Here is a 24,817-nt window from a genome sequence, read left to right as displayed (position 1 = left end):
CGTAACTTTATTTTTTCACTGCGTGTTGGTGTATGTACTAAATGAGTCGACGCTGTATATTTGGACAAGGGAAGAGATGGGACTTTCGTTTGCAATGATGGCTCTTTGGGGCTTGGGTGTGCATGCTGGGGTTGTGTGCTAAAGGGGATTTCTTGGTTTTCCTGGGACCGGGCAAGGGGATAGGAGACCCGGGCGGGTGCCTCCACGCTGGCCGGTTTAAGCCGGCCAGTGAGCGGAAGGTGGGGGGAGGGGCTGCGGTCATCGGCACCTGGTAGAACAGGTTTCTGTGAGTCTAGCCGGGGGGAGGAGTTTACAAGAGGAATTGAAGGGGAGGAGTCTGGGTGGGGTGGGGCGGTGTCTACAATTCATGGGTGTCATTCACGGTACTCTTTTGGGGATTGGATGGCATTGAATATGGATGACCATAGGCGATCCCTGATTCCGTTTCCTTTTTTTTCCACCTTGGGAGGGTTTGTTTTAATTGATGCTTATATTGTCAGGTGGGTCGTTGTTTGGGAGTATGGGATCGTTGTTGTTAATAAGGGGATTGACATTGTATTCGTTACCGTTTACTGTTTATTGGTGGGGTGTAAATTGTGAAGAAAATGTGAAAATGGAGAATAAAAATATTTATTTAAAAAAACCCAAATGATCTGGTCATTATCACAATGCAGTTAGTGGATGCTGGAGCGTTTCCTACATTAATAATAATAATCGCTTGTCACAAGTAGGCGTCAATGAAGTTACTGTGAAAAGCCCCTAGTCACCACATTCCGGCGCCTGTTCGGGTTGGCCGGTACGGGAATTGAACCCGTGCTGCTGGCATTGTTCTGCATTACAAGCCAGCTGTTTAACCCACTGTGCTAAACCAGTCCCTGTTTTACATTACAACAGTGTGACACATTTCAGAAATACTTCATTGGTTGTACAGTACTTTGGAATGTCCTGTGATTATGAAAGATGATGTATAAATGCAAACCCTTCTCTGGTGGTGGGGGAAAAGGACACAGCAATCATTGCTTCCTTAGTATCACCAGATGTGTCAATGTTTCCAGTGGCAATTCTTATGGGAGGTGTTACAGCAGTAATTGATTGGCCCGCTGCAGCTGCTTCCACTAAAAAGCATAGCACAGAATCAATGGATCGTCAGCGTGTAGCTGCCTTCTTTCCTTTTTTGGTTAGCAAATGTGAAGAATGATTCTTATATAATTATACGAGGCTCCCAGAGGCAATAACATGCTTACCCTGGGCTCACACACAACTCTTATAAATTGTAGCAATGCAGTCTCAAGAATCCAATAGTTCTGGACAATGGTGCCTCAATTATATCCTTAACTCACCACGGCCAACTGGAAAAATAAGTCCCAGTATAATAAATCACCCAACACTCCATTTGAAATGAACAAAAGAAAATTGCACTTAAATTAAAAGTTATTGCCAGATGTACGCTCATTATAAATCTCCCCCCACCACAATCGTAAGGTAATTGGTCTTGTGATGCAATACTTCCCCGAAGGTACTTTGGGACTGAATATGACCACTGTTTACTATTAGGGAAACTGGCAACTGTGCATGTTGTAGCCCAAAGCACAACTTATAGAAATAGGATAAAACCTTTTGAGCATGGGCAGCAATAGAAAACATACTAGGCTCAAACAGTGCATTAAAAGTTGAATGCCATAGAAAAGAACACTTTGCATCTTAAATTGGAGTTTTTCCCCCCGGTTCCCTTGAATGATCCACCAAAATATGCACGCTTTGTGTGTTTTCGGAGTACACAGCAATTAGATTTGTTCCGACTTCATGAAGGGTTAGTTATACCCAAGGTGTACAGCTCCACAGGTCACTGAAAGGGGCAACAAACGTGGAGAAGGTAGTCAAGAAGGCATATGGCAAGCTTGCCTTCATTGGTCGGGCATGGAGTATAAAAATTGGCAAGTCATGTTGCAGCTGTATAGAACCTTAGTTAGGTCACACTTGGGAGTATAGTGTTCAATTCTGGTCGCCACACTACCAGAAGGACGTGGAGGCTTTAGAGAGCCTGCAGAAGAGATTTACCAGGATGTTGCCTGGTATGGACGGCATTAGCTCTGAGGAGAGGTTGAATAAACTCGGTTTGTTCTCACTGGAACGACGGAGGTTGAGGGGTGACCTGCTAGGTCTACAATAGGCATGGTTTTTCCCAGGGTAGAGGGGTCAATTACTAGGGGCATAGGTTTATGGTGCGAGGGGCAAGGTTTAGATGAGATGTACAAGGCAAGTTTTTCTTTCTTTTTTATATACAGAGGGTAGTGGGTGCCTGGAACTCGCTGCTGTAGGGGGTGGTGACATTTAAGGGGCATCTTGACAAATACACAAATCGGATGGGAATAGAGGGATACGGACCCCGGAAGTGTCGAAGATTTTAGCTTAGACGGGCAGCATGGTCGGCACAGGATTGGAGGGCCAAAGGGCCTGTTCCTGTGCTGTACTTTTCTTTGTTCTTTGTTCAACCTACAACCTTTTCGACATTGAAGCCAAATTGAATGTGCACGACCATAGCCCAGTCCACCAGCCAGACAACTGGTGATAACTTTGCTGCAGTCACTTGCAGGAGCTCCAATGGGATTAAATCCCAATCAGCAAAAAGGGCACCCACTACCCTCTGTATATAAAAAAAAAGAAAAACTTGCCTTGTACAATTTGCCTGCCATTGGGTTTATCAGCCTTTTTAACCTGATTTGCCCACATGGTAACTTCCCCATGGCTGGTTGGAATGCCAAAGGCAGCAGAATGATGCCCTTTAAAGTACCTCAACTGGCCCAAGGGTGGGAATGTTGCTGAATGGTCGTGCACATTCAATTTGGCTTCAATGTCGAAAAGGTTGTAGGTTGAACAAAGAACAAAGAAAAGTACAGCACAGGAACAGGCCCTTTGGCCCTCCAATCCTGTGCCGACCATGCTGCCCGTCTAAGCTAAAATCTTCGACACTTCCGGGGTCCGTATCCCTCTATTCCCATCCTATTCATGTATTTGTCAAGATGCCCCTTAAATGTCACCACCCCCTACGGCAGCGAGTTCCAGGCACCCACTACCCTCTGTATATAAAAAAAAAGAAAAACTTGCCTTGTACAATTTGCCTGCCATTGGGTTTATCAGCCTTTTTAACCTGATTTGCCCACATGGTAACTTCCCCATGGCTGGTTGGAATGCCAAAGGCAGCAGAATGATGCCCTTTAAAGTACCTCAACTGGCCCAAGGGTGGGAATGTTGAGCTTGTCAAGGTGGAGTTGTGAAGGTGATGGGCTCTCCAACCTGCCACCCTCGCCAAGTTTCCCACTCCACAGCTGGGATGGGTGGGGGTATTTCTCATTTGCTTTTTAGATTAAAAAATTTTTTTGTGTGTTTATTTTTTACTCTCGTCATATGAATGGTATATACTCCCACAAATTAAATTCTATTTTATCAAAAATGAATAACTTATTGAATAAACTACCACCAAGGCCCAGAACCTGCTGCCATTGCACATCTCATTCTACAGCTTGAAAAACTGCTATAAATTGCTGGCAGTGTGGGCTGATATAGGATATCTGGGACATTGATGAATGACTGAACCAACAGTCTATTTCTTTAATCAATGAGATTTAAGGATAGAAATCAGCTCAAGCCAGAGAAGGTAAGAGGATGAATTAAGCAGAGAGGGATCTTGAATGATTTAATTGTTTTAAGGATTTAAAATCATTTTAAAGTGTCCTCAGGTTGATAAGTACCAGTCCTAACTCTGTGGGAGAGTTCAATTAAACACAAATGCAGTAACTTCTTGAAATTCATGGTGAAATTGATGGCAAGCTCCCACTTTCGTGAGGCTAATAAAAGAGGAAATTCCATAGAGCTGTTAAAAATCATGATGGGTCTACAGAGTAGATAGAGAAAAACTTTTCATTGGCAGAAGGGACACAGATTTAAGACGATTGGCAACAGAATCAAGGGTGACATGAGGAACATTTTAATTTTTTTTAAAAACGCACAATTGTTATTATCTGGCGTGTACTGCCTTACGAGGGTAGTTTAGGCAGATTCAACTGCGGCTTCCCTAAAGTTATTAGACAAGCATTTGAAGAGAAAACCAATTGCAGGGATATGGGGAAAAGGAGGGAGTGACTCTAACAGATTGCTCTTGCATAGAGCTGGCATGAGCACAACAGGCCGAATAGTCTCCTGCTGCACTGTAACTACTCTAGAATGTTATAATGGCAGTGATGAAAATTGGCCAGTCATTCGCAGCAATTCGCAACTCATGGCATATCTTTCTGTCCATTGCCACAAATCGCTGATTATTTATTTACGCCATCATAACAATGTGCCCATCAAATCTGCCAATATATCAGCAAATTCTGTATGCAACTAAATCTCCCTATGCTTCCATTATAGCTCTTGATACTTGTTAACTCATGACACTTTTCACCTATGGCATAACGTTAACTCACTCTCACACACTATCCTGCATATGGCTTTCTTATACAGCATGAGGGGAGAGGAAGGGGTTGGCATTCAGATTAGGGTATGCTATGCAGTTAATGGATGAGGAAAGTTCACCTCATGTTAACAAGGAAAAGCAGTGGGTGGGGAACTAGGCAATAGGCCAGAGATAGGTGGCCCTACAGAGAATAGAACCACCTGCCATACAGATGGGAGTTGGGCAGGTGTGATGGAAATAAAATGGTGGGAATGACAGGAAGTGCCCACTAAAAGAATAAGAATGTTACAAACAGAAAAAAAAATCTTTTAAAACAGTCTCAAAGGCAATAAAATAAAAATCACAATTTTGCTTTGTGAAAGAATATCAGAATTACAGAAATTGGGGTGAAAAGACTACAATTAAAAACATACTGGATCACACTATTTGTTTTAAACAAAGAATACTGTTTACCATAAATTATATTCTTCTTCGATAAATTTAAGCCTGATCTTAAATGTCTCACATCCACTAACAAGAGACCCATGCTTCCATCAAGGGTTTCTAATTCCTTGCTCAAAAAAAGAGAGAAAGCTAACTTCCATACTCATGTTTTAAAGATACAACGCAAGACCAAAATGTTACGAAAAATGCTAGTTTTGCAAAGCATTTCAGGTACAAAACTACACAAAAATTTGTCATCTAGTTTTCTTCACAGCCTTTTGAGTTAGATAAAGATTTAGACAGTACAGTACATGGTCCATCAATTAATGAAAGGAAGAAACAAATCTAAACTAACAAAGTATCTTTAACAATGACTATAGTTGCGGGTGTGAAACAACGGCCTGGAAGGAGCTACACTTTAGAGCAGTCCTTGTCGCTTTAAATCTTCATAGGTCTTCTTGTTAACTACATTTCCACTTGAATCTTCATATTCCTCCTGAAATGTAAGATTACCAGTCACCAGTTAAAGTATCTTACAGAAAGAATTTGGTTTTCATTATGTTGACTGAGACCCCAAATTATATTTCACTTACTTCAGAAGCAAATTAATTTATATAATACATAAAATTGACTGTACATTGAGTAACTCGTGTAAGATTTTACAGCACAAAACAAAAAATTAGAATCACTACTATAATCACACACTCGAACGTCAATTTGACTCCGTGGTACTAATCAGAGTTAAAAGCCCTCCTCCAGGGCTGGCACTTTCTCAGTTGCCACAATTTTAGAGGGGTCATTGTTTGGATCAGACATTAAACCAAGGCCCTATATAACTGTTCAATTTGACACAAGATCCTATGACACGATTCGAATAGCAGCAGGATGGGTTCCCATAGTGTTCTGGCAAACATTTATCTCTCAAGCAACATCACAATAAATTAACTATCTATCCAGCTCATTGCTCTCTGCAGCCATTTGCAAATTAGCTACTGTGCTTGTCTACAAAATAACTGTGACTATACTTCAAAAGTGACAGATTGGTTGTGCAGCACTTTGGGACATCAAAGGGACAAATGATAAATGCAAGTTTTTAATATTTTATGTATGAATCAATAACACGTTGACAGAAAGTAACTGGACTATTGCGCAAATGCTAGAAAAAGCACCAGATTGAGTGGACAATATGCTTGCACTGTTACACAAGGTCAATTCACATTTCCCAAAGCCCAAAGTAAACGTTTAATGAAAGTGGCTATGGCTGTGAATATATGCAGGGCACAAGTCAGTCCGTTGTTTAGAGCTGGGCAAAATGAATGCAGCTATAAAAGGGGACATTTTCTAATCAGTCTACCCAAGAATGAGCAGGCTGATTACCAAATCAACAAATCGGAATAAATTGGAAATCAATTAGCTCACAAAATTAAGATTAACCAAAGAGTTTTGAATGGCTCAGGCCTTTCAAAGGAAAGCTCCAAATGACAAATATGGTGTTAAAATTAAATGTGAGTGAGCTTCACAGTTGGAAATGCCTCTGTAGCAAATGCTACAAACATATATGGCAAACTAAATAAGCAGAAAGAACATGCCTTTACTGCAGCTGCATTCATCACAGAACAGGCTGCAAGGGCTCCACACAGCTTTTGGATAAGTGGGCTTGTAAGCAGTTGAATTCTCAGACTGGTTACCACATTGCCAGGAAATGACAACAGTGGCCACAGATTCCCAACTAGCAAAGTTAGCAGGAACAGGCTGACATTGATTGCAGTGAGAGCAGCCAACCATTCGCAATAAGAAGTCTCCAAACCAAGACGGGCATTGTACGTTGCATGAGAAGGTGCGGAATGCTGATGAGGGAATGCTGAGAGATGGAAAGAGTTGTACAAGGGGCTGGTTTAGCACATAGCTAACGAGCTGGCTTATAAAGCAGGCCAAGGCAGGCCAGCAGCACGGTTCAATTCCCGTACCAGCCTCCCCAAACAGGCGCCGGAATGTGGCGACTGAGGGCTTTTCACAGTAACTTCATTTGAAGCCTACTTGTGACAAGCGATTTTCATTTCATTTCATTTTCACATAAAAGATTGTATTAAATGAAAGTAACTGACGTATCTATGAATAACCAGTTCCTACATTTCAGGCGTGCTCTTTGACTGCAGCATAAATATCACAAAATAGTGCCTGAATCTTTTAGAACATTCAAGCATCGCAACGGAGTTGCCTCCCAATTTATTTAACAAGCTCACATTGCCCAGCTGTTCTTTTTTTGTCTTTTCCAATTCCCTTTAGATGCCTGATTGACACAACATTAATGACACAACATTTTGCTACAAAATCTGTTTATTGGGTATTAAACCCCATTAAATATTTCATTATACCAGTCGTCAGTTTATCTGTACTAATGCCTTCCACTTGTTCTCCCCTCACCTCGATTTTGGTCTGCGCTATCAAAGTTGCTTGGATAATATGAGTACCGATCCCAAATGATAATCTGTCTTTTTCAAAGCTGACACATCATGCATTTCTATAATTTGCTGCTTTGAGTTCTCTTTGAAGAAGGGCTCGGTGACTCCACACTGGCCCACCCCCAAACATTTCCAAAGCAGAATCTATTAAGTAATGTGCTTCATTCACAGTTCAAGCAGCTCATTTACAGTAATTACCTCAGTGTCTGGCTGCCATCTCTCTGCTGCCTTTGAATGCTTCAGTTTCGCCCACACTGATTATTAGAAAAACAAAGTTATCATTCTTGTCCAAATAAAACAGTACCATGAATTCTTTATGCCTGACCCATCCCAGAAAATAGAAATTGTCCACGGAAGCCAAAGCTTGTTCAAAACAAATTCAATTTCTTTTATGCATTAAGAAAATAGAATTACATACAGAATTGGAACAGGTAACACAGTGGATTCCAATTAATTGCTCGTATGAAAATATAAGTAATCTTATTGTTTCTGCAGAGAATTCCAGAACCCAATCCAAGCACCAACAGGAGGATTTATATTGTTTTTCCATGGTTGTTTTTGCGACTCGCTTTCAAAATGACTGCCTAGATTATGTATTTTCACAGAGGAACTCATTCTTTCTGTATCCTACCACTGTCTGGGTAGCAGAAAAAATGAAAGAGAAAAATGGAGAAGCAGCATTTTAGAACCAGAGATCAAAATAGACTGCACATTGTCATTTTTCTAAGGCCCGCTTGCTATTCTGGGTTTACGATATTGAAGATCGAAATATCAAATTGAAAGTTAGGACACGTGCAACAAGGAGGAGGTGCAGCATTTTAATTTTATAAGCAATGTAATGGCCTTTGAAATCAACCATCAGTCAGGCCAGTGAGTTGCAGTGGTCACAAAATGGAATCATGGAATAAAACTTTTAAACCAATATTAAAAATCCATTTAATAAAAATAGAAGTTGGTGTATTCAGTTATCAGAGAGCAGAAGTCTAGCTACTAGAGATGGCATTGCACACAAATATAAATTTACAGCAGTCTAGAGCTGAAATCACAGCCAAACCTTTGCCACTGAGTGTAGGTCCCCATTGTCAATTACAATACCTCAATTGCCAAGACCAGTTAATCAGCAGAGGGTTTGGATTGAACCTGGAACTTTCCTGATTTGAGAAGCTCAGCATCCACATTACACAACACTATGCCCGCCAGGGAATGCTAGGCCCTAGTGCAATGAATGTTTAAAAAAAAAGTGCAGTGAAGAGGAAAATCTTATGACTTTGCAACAGTATTTCAAAACAGGGTTCACTCCAGTGAAAAGCAATTTGGACAAATTTTAACGGAAACCATTTCAGACTCGCTGCTGCAATTCAGTGATTTGGTGTTAATTAGAAAGGGCTGTGAACTTTATCTGTCACAATGATAAGCTGCCTGCAAAGAAACTTTTAATATGTGCATGAAATAGACCCTTAGAAAGACGGACCACAACAACTGAAGTGAACTCTATCGAAGCGACGACTAAGGTCTTTATAGATTATTCCGGAAATATATGAACCCCCGTTGCAAATCCCTCTATATTCTCAAAGATCAATTTTCAGGAGTTTAGGATTCAAGGAAACAGAAAAATGTTCAATATTTAGAAACACCACATTGCTTTTTATTTTCTAAAAGAATGTTTTTTTGAGAAGTTGTTTGTCTCCCTTTTCCTTTTTGGGTGGTTGTAAACTAGAAAATTCAAAATGATAGCTGTGAGAAACAAACTTTCCAGTTACATATTAGTTTAAACAAATATAAGTATCTTTTTAACAATCTGCAATTACTATAAAGGTTCAATTGTTCCATTTCTTTTTGATACTTGCTTTATAAATGGCGATAGTCTAGAATATTCTAAAATCAACTTTCCACAGAACACATGAATAGATTACCTTTTATACCAAAAGAGTAAGTAAATGAAACATTAGCCTGTCTTCTCTTTCCAGATACTAATGGATCAGTTGTATATTTCCAGCTAATCTCTCTATTTTTAAAACAGTCCCCTCTGTGCATAGCGGCTGTATTCATGCTAAATTGATTTGCCCATTATGCATGGTGGATGGTACAATAGGCTGAATAAATGGATAACTCTCTGTAATTGTAAACACTTTGCAAATGGGCAAAGTACTGAACCAACACGCTCAATATATGAGTAGTATAAAATACTTTAGTGAGCAAAGCCTATGGAGATGATAACGGGTCTGTACCATTTTTCTGCTATAGCAGGCTGTCCGCGATAAATGTGGCAGAGAATGTGGTGGAGAAGGATTAAGTGATTGTTCTTGGAAATGCTCTGGGTTACTGAAGATTTAGAGTGAACTTTTGTTCAGCATTGACCCAAATTTAAACAGTCAAGTACTTACAGGATACTGCATCCTCAATTTGAGTGACATTTGCAAAATGTGCAGTGTTAGGGATTCCCAGACACCTCATGCCATGAGCATGACGCCATTCCTAGAAACGATACAAAAAAAATGACATTTAAATGAAGTAACTGTGGAAAACATAAATAATCCTACAAATTATCACGCCATTTACTGAATAGCTGTTAGCAGTAATTTGGTCAGCAATTAGATTTTACAAGAGAATTTATTCAATCAGACACTATTTAACAGCTTGATCAGATTATTCTACTTTTATCTCCTCGCTGACCAAATCTTTTCTACCTAATCTTGTTGGTACCTTAATTAAACATTTGAAGTTAGGGAAGCACGGTGGTGGTGGTTAGCACTGGGGACCCGGGTTCAATCCCGGCCCCGGGTCACTGTCTGTGTGGGTTAGCATATTCTCCCCATGTCTACATGGATCTTAACCCCCACAACCTAAAGATGTGCAGGTTAGGTGGATTGGCCATGTTAAATTCCCCGTTAATTGGAAAAAAATAATTGGGCACACGAAATTTATTTTAAAAACATTTGGAGTTACTAATCACTATACAATCTCTGGCCTGTGTTATAAATACTGGAACAAGGGAGCCCAGGGCGGGAGAGAGGCCGACGCTTTGGCCTTTGCCTCCCTGGTGGGCCAGAGACAAGTTTTGTTGGGATGGAGGGACTCGGAGCCTCCAAAGTCGGGTGTTTGGGTCAGTGACATGGCAGGGTTTCTTAGGCTAGGGAAAATTAAGTTTGCCTTGAGAGGTTCACTCGGAGGTGGCAGCCGTTCATCGACTACTTCAAGGAAAATTAACCGTTAGCAGCAGGGGGGGGGGGTAAGGGAATCTAATGTATGGGTATTTGGGGTCTATGCTTGGGGAGGGGGTTGGGTGTGTTGTCGGGTTTTTGTGTGTGTTGGGTTTCTTTGTTTAAAATGTTAAAATTTTAAATGCCTAAATAAAATATTTTCTAAAAAAAAAAAAAACTGGAACAAAGCATTATGCCATCAACCTCATTGGATGGAATAGAATAGCATGCTCCATTTAATGGCCCAGGTCGCAAGTGAAAAACCTTGGCCCAGGTTTAAATGACAGATTCTTCATGAACGCACCACATGGCCTTTGTTTTTTTAAGTGTTGAATAGAATGAGCAGCCTCCAATGGAAGGTACTCAAAACAGATTGAACCAGCTTAGTATCACCATCAAAGACAATTTAAACGAGTAGAAAATGTCACATATCAGAAATCAGATTGTGCTAAAGGGCTAGGTGGCACAACATTCCCATGTCCTTGTAATCTCCGTGGCCAGGTTTTCCTGATCTCAGCTTTGTCGCTCCATGTAATTGCAAAGCAGAGACCAGGCACTTTCCATCAGGACTACTTTCGCCCATCTTCTGACAGAAGGTGCCAGCGACTAAATTAATTGCAACCTCCATATGACTGATTTACCGATCTTAACTGTTGCTACAGCAAGTCGGTGACTTCTGCAGAGGTAGTCAACTTCAGAACACAGGCAGAGAGCATAGACGCAATTAATTTATACCCCTTGCCTCTCAATCTTAAATGGTACCTAGTCTAGGGAGACATCAATGAAAATTAGAATTCAGGTGGTGTCACCGTCAGAATCAAATCATCAATATCTCAGTTGCAATTCCCCACAAGACCATTTGAGAAGTACCAAGTAGAAGCTCGGGTGCTTCCCAAAGGTGCTTTCCAAAGGGAAGGGAGAGGAAATATGTCACCCAAGTAATTTCTGCACATCACCTAGAATTCAATTTAGAACAGATCTAATTAAATAAACCTGACACACAGTTCTCATCTAGGAATTAGTGCATTGTATAGCAGAGGTGAATATCTAACCTGTAAAAATAAATTCCATAGTATGTTTTTTTAAATTAAAAAGTTTACACAAAGTTCAAATCATTATTCTTACTGCAAAGTGGCGCTGGAATGCTTTCGGTCCTCTGTAAGTATAATTTCCACAGATTTCACAGTTGTAGTTGATGTTCAAACCGTGCAGCTTGTACAACCAATATGGGATAGGCTATAATGGAAAATGTTGTTACAATAAGTTGAAATGATAAAATTACAATTCAAAAACATAACCTTGAGAACTACAAAGTAATTAGCTCTGCCATCTACTGACGGTCAATAGCATTGCTGGTTACTGAATAATACAATAGGGAAATAATTGCTAAAGCACGCCAAAGTATCACCTATAAGCATATTGAATATATAAAACCACACGTAAAGAAAGTTAACACAACCTGGACCATAAATAAACTATTAAACTCAGGCAGTCGCTGCCTGGGCCTAGGTTAGAGTTAAGTTAAGAGACTAGTACTTGGTCTTTTATTCAATTAGATACAGCACAGTACTATGACTAAACTTGAAGTTTTCCTGACAACTGAAAAGTGAGATTTGTCTAGGATCAGCGTCAGGCACCCTGGGTAATAATCAAGCAACTTTGAGGAAACAAATATCCAATAAACTTGTTTATTGGAATAACACTTACATTTAGTTACTTTCCTTTTTAAGGGAGGAGGATTCATTACTTATCAATTATGTCTTATTATTAAATAGAAATTTTGATTCTTCATTTTTACCTAATAATTTACTTGCTTTCTCCTTGAAGTAATATCTAACTTGATGAGATAGAAATCTGACTCCGTGTAATTTCTTCAACATCACAAACTTGATTCAATTTTAATCACAAAAGTGGATGAATAGATGAAACACTGCAGCATGATATGGAAAACAGGACAATAAAACTTGCGGCCTACAACATTCTATTGAATGTTGTAATTTAGTCACAAAGATTAGAATAGCCCATTTGGAATACAAGCGTGATCTTTGCATTTTCCTTTGAGCTCACCTTGCCATCCCAACCCAATGGTAGGTTCTTGGGATTGTAGATGATTTCATTTTCCTCATCTTCACTTTCACTCTCACTGACATGCTCCTCATCCTCCTCCTCTCGTTCCTCTCCAGTCCGAGCTTGTTTGCGTTGTACATTTTCTCTGGTGAGCTGTCTCTGTTCCTGTTGGGCGGAAAAAGCATAATTAATCACTCAAAAGAGCCACAGATACAACACTGCATCAACATAAATACAAAAACAATTAGGACATAACTCAATGAATTCTGAGAATTATTTTATGATTGTACAAATTCTACATTAATAATCAGCAATAGATAATTAGAGAAGTAATTTTTTCAGCTTACTAAACATTAGAAAAATTGCAGGTAGATGTAGAATCTTTATGCAACAAAATGAAAATGAACTCCAGGAGATATTTTGCAGGATCACGATCAATATATCCCCGGTTCATTTCAATTCCCATGAAAGTAACAATAAGTCTACTCTTTCACCATGCCACAAAAATATTTAGCCTTTCGACATCATAACATTTCAGCATCAAATCTTGCACTTCTAATTGACAATGTTCACAAACAACAAAAGTACTATTTTCATACAGGCAAATTTGTTTTTATTTTCAGTCAGTGAATATTTTCTCTTGTGAGGTTAATGGGATTGAACATTTTGCAAAAAACATCAAAAATCACTCTGCAGCGTGATAAAGAAATCTTCAGGGGCATCTTTGGGAACATGATATTCTCAAAACTGTATACACAGGAGACCATGAAGATGGCTAACAGCCAAGTAATAACATCTTCATGGCTGCACCGCTGGGATTCTGCCCATACACAAGCGCCACCCCTCAACTCTCCATGCAACCCCCAAACCTCCCTCCCTAAGCCTTCCTGCACCCCGACAACCCCCCCGCTCCGACTGTGAACCACACGTGTGGCTAACGATGCCCTCTTTGTGTCTTCTCAGGAAAAGCTCTCCCACAATTGCCGGGAGAGAGTCAAGACTGGCGGTTCTGTGCCGAACACAAGAATCCTCACCACCTTAGAGGAGCATGCCCTGGAGGTGACCGAGGACAGAGCGGTCACCAACGCGGAGGCTGACTAACGCTGCAGCGGTGAGGAACCACCGGGCTCCACTCTGGGGACCAGTCAAATGTGAGTTGATATTGCCTTATTCCATCCCTCTGACCACATGTCCATTCTGCCACAGGTCCTCCAGCCAACAGCACCGGTCCATCCCAGGTGGCCCCCTCTCCAGCCTCCCAGGAGAACACCTTGGAGAAAAGCTCAGAGGAAGCCAAGATCGCGATATCACAGCTGTCATCCCCACCCTCCACCAGCGCAGATACATGCACCTCAGTGGGAACCGCTAGTGGTCAGGCTTCTGCAGCACAATCTGGTAAGCACCACACAGCTGTTGATGTATAGCAGGTGGAGGCAGGAACCCCCAGACGGGACAGCCGTCGGAGGTCTGCTGGATCCCAGGACCCATGCTGAGCCTGTGGAAGAGGTCACCCCGGAGCTGATAGAGACGATAGAGAGCGGTCAGAACATTCAGAGGGAGTTGTCAGCGACACTCCAGCAAGTCCATAGCCGCTTGGAGGAGTCCCAGAGGCTACGGGCGCTAGAGATGTCGCCGGCAATGCTTGCACCGAGGCCAACACTGCTAGGGTGTCGACCGCAGTGTAGAGCCTGGTGCACAACTTCGGCATCATTACTGAAGGTGTCTAAGGCGGTGCGCAATCGGTGATGGCCATGACGGAGGGTCTCGACAGAATGTCCGCCTCGCTGGGGGTTGTCACTCGGTACCAGGCTGACCTTGATGAGGTTCTGCGGGACATGTCCCGCCCTCAGATGGGAATCCGCCGAGGCACTGCGGAGGTTGTCCCAGTGCAGGTCAGCATTGTCAAGGTGCTGCAGAGCATGTCCCAGTCACTGAGGAGCATCGCCGAGGGTGTCGACATGATGGTGCAGACCATGGGGAGCTGCCAGGGCTGGCAGAGCCAGGTGATGCAGGGGCAGCCGGGGCTCGAACCAGCTGCCTCTCCGTCCCAAGGTGAACCCCAGGGCCCTATTGGCACCGAACGGGAAGAGAGGGCACTAGGTACCAACCCAGACCCATCCCAGTGGCCATGGTGGCCACTAGCTCCCCTGAGTTCTACCCATCTGAGGCCACGTCTCTCAGCCAGCACACGGCACAGGGCAGCATGGCTATGCATGTGCCACCGACAAGTGAGCTGGGACTCTCCAGCCGCACCGCCCCCAGAGGACTCCCGCCAGGGGCATCAAAGCCGACGGGATGTGGAAAGCAGCTGGCTGCCTCCACCTCTGACGTGCATCCTGAGGACACACCTAGACGTAGCGGTGGTAGAGCGAGGAGGGCCACGTACAGCGTGGATCACGAACGGCACCGGGGGAGGGGGGAGCGGCACCACTGGGAGAGTGGGAAACTCTTACACACAATAAACACCTCTGTGCACAACTAGTATGGTGCCTCTGTCACTTTCTTCCGCAATGCGGGCCTACCTCCGAACCATTGGTCCATCTCTCCAGGGATCCCCTCCACCTCCCCATAGCACTCACCCACCCTCTGGCCGTGAACATGTCCCAGGAGCTGTGACCCATTCCCTCCGCATTCAGATGTTGGCTCCCGCAGTGTTCAAACGCATTGTCCTGGCATCAACGTCTGGGTGTGGTTGTGATGCTAGCCAATGCCACCCACGCTAAATGGCCCGCCTACTCACCGGTATCCACTTGGGTTGTGTGAAGTGCTCACTTAACCACGATTATCAATTCCTTATTAGCCAGAGGCCTTGGCAGCCGATGGGGGTTATGGGTGGTCTGTGGGGCAGGGACAAGGGTTGCCCCCGGAATGGGTACACATTATCCAGGGGTTGATATGCAGGTGCCGCACGTGGTTGCAACCCAGCCACCACGAGCACCCCCACCATCCCATGGCAATCCAACCGTGGAGAGTCCCCCACCCCCGTAGAGCACTGGGGTGGCAAGCCTAGCACCCCCGGGCTCTTTGCATGTGAGCAAAGATGTCTACTTACCTTAGCTTGCCAGATTCACTTTTTTTCAAAAGGAGTGCTAATCGGTGCCAGTATGACTACTTGCTGGGGAGGCCGCTGGATATGGGGTGGTTCTCGTTAATTGTATGGAAATAGGGCTTAAGTGGTGATAATTGGCAAGATCCCGATTTCGTCTACTGGAGCGGGCTGGTTGCATCGCAAACTATTTGGTGCCTGATGCGATTCTCGTTTTCGGCCTCATTTCACTCGAACGAGGCCGGAGAATCGCACCCACTGCAGCAACAAGGGCAACAATCTATTCGTATAGATTTCAACTGAAGACCAAACTGCAACTATTTTTTAAAAGTTCATTTACGGGATAGGGGCGTCGCTCGCTAGGCTAGCATTCATTGCCCATCTCTAATTGCCCCCGAGAAGGTGGTGGTGAGCTTCCTTGAACCACTGCAGTCCATGTAGTGTTGTGGATGTAATTCTACAGATTTTTTGTAAAATATTTTTATTCTCCATTTTCTCTATCACCTTCCGCATCTCCTTCCCCATCGAGGTAAGTTTATCGCTGTGCTGTAACAATGTCTCTTCCACTTCCTTCAGCGCCTCGCCTTGCTCCCGTACCTCTGCCACTGCGCTCAATACCGCCACCCTCACCGGGGCAATCGCCTCCTCCACCAGCACTTTCAATACCGCCCCCGTCTCCTTCCTCATCGCCTCCATGTGTTTTGTGAACTGCCTTTCGAGTTCCGCGGTCATCACCTTAATCATTTCTTCAGCCGTGGGCACTGCGGCCTCCCCTGGTGCCCCAGCCTCCATTTTTCTTGCCGTCCCCGCGGTGACCTTGCCACTCCCCGTCGGACTTTCAGCTGTTCTTTTCACGGCCGTTTTTCTTTTTACTTGTTCTCGACATCTTCCTTCGCTGTGCCTTCTCCCTGCTTTTGCCACCTGTTACCCCTGGGACCGGGCGTTAGACCCCAAAAATGCCATTCCCGAGCGGGAGCCCTCCAATGTGCGGCTGCCTCCCGCCCGTCGTCACCGGAAGTCATAATTCTACAGATTTATGTGTACAATAGATTTTATGTTATAGGTAGGTTTCAAATGCTTTAATATAAAGAAAGACAAACGTTACACTATGAGTGGAAAGGATCATAAACAAGGATTCCAACCTGTATTACATAGAAATAAATCTCACACAGCATAGTCTGTTGCCAAATAGGCAATATGCTGTTTCAGACGCACAAGGATGTTAAACTACATAATCCACAATAATAGTGTGACGGTGGAGGTTTCTCTCTTTGAGGCCGCAGTGTCAAACTGTTCATTAGAGAGGGTTCAGGTCACAGAGATTTATTGCCATTTGGTCAGAATTTTACAAACTGAAATGTGCTTCATAATTTCAGGATATGGTATATTAAGGCTGTTTGTATCATATCAGAATGTGTGAAATTATGATTTTACTAAATTATTCGCAAACCTCCCTCTGTCAAATCAAATATTCCACTTTCATAAGAATAAGGTGAGGATGTGCATTTTGAACATTTATTTTTTAATTCATTCAAGAGATGTCGGCGTCACTGGCTTGATCAGCATTTATTACCCATCCCTAATTGCCCTGAAGAAGGTGGTGATGACATTGGGGGCTCGGAGTCCCTCCATCCCAACAAAATCCGTCTCCGGGCCACCAGGGAGGCAAAGGCCAAAACGTTGGCCCCTCTCCCCCCCGGGCCCCCTGATCTTCCGACACTCCAAATGCTACCTCTGGACTCGTCACTGTCCCTTCCAGGACCTCTGACATGACATCTGAAAATCCCTGCCAAAATCCCCTCAGCCTCAGACACGCCCAAAACATATGTACATGGTTCGCAGGACTTCCCCCACACCGCTCCTCCAGCTCCTCAAAAAACCTACTCATCCGGGCCACAGTCATAGGAGTCCTGTGGAGCACCTTGGCTAAGCCTGGCACATAACGAGGGTGCATTGACTCTCCTCAGGGCCTCTTCCCATAACCCGACTTCCAACACCCCTCCCAACTCTTCTTCCCACTTCCTCTTCACCTCCCCTATTGGAACCCCTTCCCATTCCATCAGTTCCTTATATATTTCCAAGACCCTCCCCGACCCCTGTTTTCAACATTGCCTTATCCTGCAGTCCCCTTAGTGGGAGGAGAGGAAAGTCCGGAACATGCCTCCGGACAAAATCCCACACTTGTAGGTACCGGAACCCATTCCCCCCTGGCAACTTCAAACTCCTCCTCTAGCTCCTCCAAGCTTGGGAAACCCTCCTCAATGAGGAGATCTCCAAATCTCTCAATCCCTGCCCGCTACCATCTCCTGATGCCCCCCCCCCCCCCGGAGCAAACCGGTGATTGTCACAGATCAGTGACCACACCGATGCCACCTCCAACACCATGTGCTGCCTCCATTGCCCCCACACTCTCAGGGCTGCCACTACCACTGGGCTTGTGGAGTATTGAACCGGCGAGAATGGCAGAGGTGCCGTTAAAAAGTCTTCAGACTCATGCCCTTGCAAGATGCCACCTCCACTTGCTCCCACACAGACACCTCCCTCATTACCCACTTCCTAACCATCGATATATTAGACGCCCCGTAATAATTAATAAAGTTCGGAAGGGCCAACCCCACTCCCCGCTCAAGTAGGACCTTCTTCACCGGCCGGGCTTTCCCGGCCCATATAAAACTCTAGATCGCCGCATTCACCTTCCTAAAAAATGCCTTAGGGATGAAAATTGGAAGACACTGAAACACGAACAGCAATCTCGGGAAGAGTGTCATCTTCACAGTCTGTACCCTCCCCGCCAATGACAGCGGGAGCACATCCCACCTTCGGAAGTCCCCTTTCATTTTTCTATTAACCTGCCCAAATTTAATTTGTGAAGCTGACCCCAGTCTCTTGCCACTTGAATACCCAGGTACCTAAAACTCCCTCCCACCACCATGAACAGCATCTCCCCCAGTTTCCTCTCCTGCCCCCTTATCTGGATCGTAAAAACCTCACTCTTGCCCATATTCAGTTTGTGACCTGACAACCAGCCAAATTCCTCCAATATTCCCATAATTCCTGCCATCCCCCCCATCGGGTCCGTTATGTAAAGGAGCAGATCATCCACATAGAGCGAGATCCTGTGTTCCACCCCTTCCCCCCTATCCCTCGCCAAAGGTTCTATGGCCAGGGCAAACAGTAGTGGGGAGAGTGGACACCCCCGTCTTGTCCCCGAACAGGCTAAAATATTTCGATCGAACCCGGTTTGTCCTCACATTTGCCACTAGCAACCGGACCCAATGCACAAATCCCTGCCCAAACCCAAACCTTCCCAGAACCTCCCACAGATATTTCCACTCCACCCGATCAAAGGCCTTTTCTGCATCCATGGCCACCACCACCTCGACCTCACGCCTCTCCGCAGGCATCATTATTACGTTAAGGAGCCGCCTAATGTTGGACTTTAGGTGCTGTCCCTTAACAAATCCCGTCTGGTCCTGCCCTATTACCCCCGGAACACAATCCTCTATAAGTGTGGCCAAGACCTTTGCCAGCAATTTTGCATCCACATTTAGCAGGGAGATTAGCCGATGCGATCCACAGCTCTCCGGATCCTTATCCCGTTTCAAAATAAGGGAAATCGATGCCTGCAATAATGTTGGGGGGAGCACTCCCAGCTCCTTTGATTCATTAAAAGCCTTTACCAGAAGCGGCCCCAACAGCCCGGAACACTTTGGGAACTCAACTGGGTATCTGTCCGGTCCCGGGGCTGTGCCCGATTGCATGGCCCCCAAACCGTCTATAACCTCCCCAAGCCCGATTGGGGCTCCCAAACCCTCCACCAACTCGTCTATCCTCAGGAATTCCAGCCCCCCCAGAAATCGCTTCATCCCTTCCTCCCCGGCTAGGGGTTCAGATTTATACAATTTACTGTAAAACTCCCAAAACACTCATTCACCCCTGCCGGATCCAGAATCATCTCCCCCTGTATCCCTCACTTTCCCCATCTCTCTCGCCGCTTCCTGTTTCCTCAGCTGCTGCGTCAGCATCCTGCTAGCTGTTTCCCTATATTCATAAACAGCCCCCCTTACCCTCCTCAGCTGTCCCACCGCCTTACCCGTGGACAGGAGCCCAAATTCTAGCTGCAGTCTCTGACGCTCTTTCAAAAGCCCATCATCCGGAGACTCTGCATACCTCCTGTCCAACTGTAAAATGTTGTCTACAAGTCAGTCCAACTCTGCCTGCTCATCCTTATGGGCCTGAATTGAGATGAATTCCCCCCTCATTACCACCTTCAGTGCCTCCCAAACCATCCCCGCCGAAACCTCAACTGTATCATTAATCCTTATATGTCCCCGAATGGCCTCCCTCACCCGCTCACAGGCCTCCTCCTCCGCTAGCAGCCCCCACATCCAACCTCCATTGCGGACACTGGGCCTTTGCTAACTTGCAAGCCCACCCAGTGCTGGGCTTGGTCTGACACCACTATTGCTGAATATTCAGCATCTACAACCTCAGCCAGCAGCATCTCATCCATAACAAAAAAGTCTACCCGGGAATACACCTTATGCACATGGGACTAGAACGAGTATTCCTTACTCCTCGGCCTCCCAATTCTCCACGGATCAATGTCCCACCATGTGCTCAATGAACCTCAGAAGCTCCTTTGCCATAGCTGATACCTTCCCAGATCTTGAACCCGACCGGTCCAACCTTAGATCCAGGACCCCCATAATCAGTCGATGTGAATCTAGGTCCGGGATCTTCCCCAGTACCCATCTCACAAACTCAACGTCATCCCAGTTCGGGTCATATATATTACCAGTACCACGACCATTCCCTCCAGCTTCCCACTAACCATAACATATCAACCCCCCGGTCCGCTTCTTCATTCCCCACCTCTAATGCCACCCGCTTATTAACCAAGTCTAACCCCGATTGGAACACCTGTCCAATCCATCCCTTCTTTGACCTAATCTGATCCGCCACCTTCAGATGTGTCTCCTGCAATATGGCCACGTCCGCCTTCAGTTGCCTCAAGTGCGCGAACACATACATGGCCACGTCCGCCAATTCCACGTGCGTTGCCCGGTCCTCACTCGCCTCAAGTAACTGGTTTGCTTTTTTTCCCGGGCACTACTGGTCCGCAGCTCCATAAACTAGGGGGTCACTCTTCTGCTTTCACTTCTACATCCTTTTCCTCCAAACTTCCTGCTACAAACCGGGGTAAAGGGCACAAATAGACACCACCATGAGCGGGAGCTGCCAAATATGCAACCACTCACTCCATGGCCACCACCGGAAGTCGTGAGCGGCCTTCTTAAACCGCTGCAGTCCATGTAGTGTAGGTACACCCAGTGCTGTTATGGAGGGAGTTCCAAGATTTTTACCCAGTGACAGTGAGGGAACGGCGATATATTTCCAAGTCGGGATGGAGGGGAAATTGCAGTTGATGGCGTTCCCATCACCAGTGTTAGAGCTTGGAAAAAGTCAGTGTCCAGAAATAGAGAAGCAAGCATTTTCTGAATGGATTCCGGTGAATAAATAATTTCGTTTCCTTCCCCAAGAAAATAGTTAGCACTACTGCATAATTAAAATCTTTCTACAAATTCTCAGTATAACCAAACCAAATTTAGTAGCTGTAATTATCTCCAGTCTCTCAGTCGCTAGTCTTGCTGTTCCGATCTTCCACCAGAATGAAGAAAAACACTTCACTTTTGTTACACAAAACCCTCCAAAATGGTCTAAATTCTGTGGAGCCGGTCTTCAAATAATTTGGGAAAAGCCAGTTCAATTACTGTTACAGGCTAACAAATTACAAGCCTTGATTTTTTTGTTCATGGAGAAAAAGTAACAAATTTGTAAACAACTTGCTTTTTAATTTGCAATACAAAGTGAGCACATGCTCTAATTATTCCACTTGTATTGCGTCTCAAGTGAAAAAAAAAGTCAGTGCTGGTGAGAGCTTTCTGGTGAAATTCTACCTCAAGCTTCAAATTCATGTTCTGGCTTGTTTTCAAATAATCTGCAAAAGCAAGATCGTAATTCCCAACAAATTCTTAAAAGTTGCACTGAGGACACACCAATAAGCATGCAGGTGCTCTTTTCCTTGCAGGTATAGGCAGCGCCAGGCAGCTCGGTTTAGTTAGTGGGGTGATATCTCTGGGAAAAGCATCAACTTCAAATTCAGTATTTCTGTGTGCCACAAGCCCCAGAACAACAATTTTGAGGCCAATGAAAGCTTCATTGGTAAACTTGTTGTAAAATATCTATTTTTTAAAGCAACTATTGTTACTAAAAACCTATTTTCAGGCCTAAACATTTGATTTTGTGCAAAAGAAAAATAAGCATAAGTGCCAGCAGGGGAAAGCTTCTGGCGAAAGCATTGAGCAGTTTAATTAGCTGAATACCTGCTTTTTATTTTATTGATAAATTTTGTTTAAGGGCCATTAAGAGTTCACATATGTTGCCCTTTTATGAATATGAAACATAAGCCACTACGGTATAATTGTGGAATGATAAGGCACGGAAGGCAGATTCTTGTACTAAGAGCAACTTTTGTATGCAGCCGCTGTGACAGAAGCGGATTTCTTTCACTGTTATATATGGACCTGCTTTTCCAGCTGTAATTCGACAGAAGTATCTTTTATGCAAGCTACATCAAAATGATATTTGATTGGTATGCTCGGAGAAAGCCAGTAATCTCTCCAGGCATAACTAAATAAGTGGTCAATGTCAGTTTCAAAACAAGGGCCATAATAAATTTTAAAACATTCCAATCCGATAGGTCAGACAGATAAGAAACAATCTCAAAATACTCACCCCAAGAATTTCTATATATTCATACACCTGAGCTTCAAGAAAAGCAATTTCTTTGTTGCGTTCGGAATCCCTGTAGTTGTAGAGGGGGAAAAATCATTAGCTACATTGAAAGCAGTTCACGATAAATCAATTCAATACAGGAAATCAGCATCTCACATTCCTGTAGACCAGTAGCAGACTCCCTGCTCTGCAAAATTTTCAAATTTATAAAGCCATATTTAAAGCATTTTATATTTTTATTCACACCCCGTATAAGCACCCCAGCTTAATAGGCACTTCAGGGCAGACTGACCAACATTCAATTCTTTAGCTCACATGGCAGCCAGGCCGACTTAATTGTGAGAGTCCACACATCAGACTCCCTTAGCTGAGGGAAATCCCCTCCTGATTAAGTCGGAGGGCAGCAGGGGCTGACAATATTTCTGGTGATTACCTGAGCCATTTTCCGCTTCATCGGAGGGTCAAAAATGGACAGTATTCGAAGGAATGAGATGTACAAACCTCTAGATAAGGGGGAGAAAAACATGGCTGTCGCCCTAATCCTGATGGCCAACTTTCATGTGGTATCAAGCTGTGCACATATGAACAAAGTACCAGACAGCACAATGGCAATGTAAATCTACCCCGTACATGCAGGTAAAGAGAAGGCAAATGAGTTGCAGATAGATGTAGAGGTAGTGCGTGCGAGAGAATCATAGAATTTACAGTGCAGAAGGAGGTCATTCTTCCCATCGAGTCTGCACTGGGCCTTGGAAAGAGCACCCTGCCCAAGCCCACACCTCCATCCTATCGCCGTAACCCCACCCAACCTTTCTTTGGACACTAAGGGCAATTTAGCATCGCTAACCCACCCAACTTGCACATCTTTGGACTGTGGGAGGAAACCGGAGCACCCAGAGGACACACACGCAGACATGGGGAGAACGTGCAGACTCCGCACAGACAATGACCCAAGCCGGGATCTAACCTGGGACTCAAGAGCTGTGAAGCAACTGTACTACCGTGCTGCCCCCAGTTTTTAAGAATTTTGTGAAGAGAGTTCTGCTGAACCAATATAGGAACAATGCTGGCAACACAAATCTCCTGCAGAAACTGGACTGAATGCGCATATGTAACAACACAAATGTACATTTTTGTAACCTACTAACTTTTTAGTGCCTTTGGATTTAGATTTTGCAAATAATGAAGGGTCCAGTGCCTCCAGAGATTTCCCTTTAGTACTGAATAATCTCTGGGCTCTCTCTTCTAAGGTCCTGAAAAACAGGAAAAAAACAATTTTAACATGTTTTTGACTGCTAATTGAAAGCATATTAACAATGGATATTCAAAGCTTTTCAATTGTATTTAAGGTCAGCAGCCCAGTAATTCTAGGTCATGAACCCAACAGCCATTTAACTGAAGTACATCAAATCTGCTCACATATGCAGAACTTGTCACGTTATCCCACACTCCTAATAGTTAGAAAATGAAATCATTCTGTCATGATTTCACAAACCTACAAAATTAAAGTGCAAATTTACAAAATAACTTTGTTATATTTCTTTCATACATTTATTTTAAAATATGTCCCTGTTAAGAAATCCAGACAAAGCCTCCCAAATTCTAAAATTAAACTTGTGTTTTACTTTTTAAGTTTAGCTGTGGTCAAGATATTGGTCTTGGGCAGTGGCACAAAATATCGACTGCAATGGGACAGAAACTCAGGCACTGCGTATACCACTTAGTTTGACGGACCACTCAAGATGAATTTCTACTCCACACTGTTTTTTCCTGTAAACTATTGGCTTAAACTAAACACTTACCCGCCACATTTCAAACCCAAAGCCATCAAAGCAGATTTCAGTCTGTCCAATCCCAAGGAAGCCAATTCCTGTTGATTCAAAAAAAATCACCAGTTTATGAAGAGAGCCCACCATACAATTTTTAAATTTATAAATGCCCCATGCAGTCATAACCAAACAGAGCACTGCTCAGCAGGCACAATCCCAAGTGGGACCATCATAAACTGCTTTTGCAATCGTATCAAAATAAAAGATTCGAAATCATATGCTGAGTCCACCAATATCAGTGAGCCCACAGTCACAGCGAGTGCAGCAACCATTTTAAAACACAGAAAACATGATTCAATGCAGCCTGTAGCAGCTGGAACCAGGGCAGCCAGGCCAACTTAATTGCGAGGCGCCACACATCGAACTCCCTGTGCTGAGGGAAAACCCCTCCTGATTAAGTTGGAGGGAAGCAGGGACTGACCAATATTTCTGGTGGGGATTACGCGAGCCATTTTCTGCTTCATCTGGGCGTGAAAAATGGACAGTATTTGAAAGGACGACATGTACAAACCTCTAGATAAGGGGGAGAAAAACGT

General features: G+C 44.0%; 1 protein-coding gene across 1 annotated transcript in view; it reads right to left on the bottom strand.

The window, feature by feature from the left end:
• Nucleotides 1-3,962: 3,962 nt before the first annotated feature.
• The window catches only part of sf3a3 (splicing factor 3a, subunit 3), a 52,094-nt gene continuing 31,239 nt past the window's right edge, over nt 3,963-24,817 (bottom strand). Inside the window, exons 10-17 of the mRNA XM_072501351.1 lie at nt 24,255-24,322; nt 23,601-23,705; nt 22,453-22,522; nt 12,609-12,773; nt 11,667-11,777; nt 9,726-9,816; nt 7,540-7,595; nt 3,963-5,375 (exon numbers count right to left, since the gene is read on the bottom strand). Of these exons, the coding sequence (XP_072357452.1) occupies nt 5,298-5,375; nt 7,540-7,595; nt 9,726-9,816; nt 11,667-11,777; nt 12,609-12,773; nt 22,453-22,522; nt 23,601-23,705; nt 24,255-24,322 (744 nt within the window). The 3' untranslated portion in view covers nt 3,963-5,297. The remainder of the gene's footprint in view (nt 5,376-7,539; nt 7,596-9,725; nt 9,817-11,666; nt 11,778-12,608; nt 12,774-22,452; nt 22,523-23,600; nt 23,706-24,254; nt 24,323-24,817) is intronic.

Source organism: Scyliorhinus torazame, chromosome 1 (genome assembly GCF_047496885.1).
Source record: "Scyliorhinus torazame isolate Kashiwa2021f chromosome 1, sScyTor2.1, whole genome shotgun sequence".
NCBI classification, from domain to species: Eukaryota; Metazoa; Chordata; class Chondrichthyes; order Carcharhiniformes; family Scyliorhinidae; genus Scyliorhinus; species Scyliorhinus torazame.
Note: the sequence above shows the minus strand (reverse complement) of the source record. Positions and strands in the feature narration are given on the sequence as shown.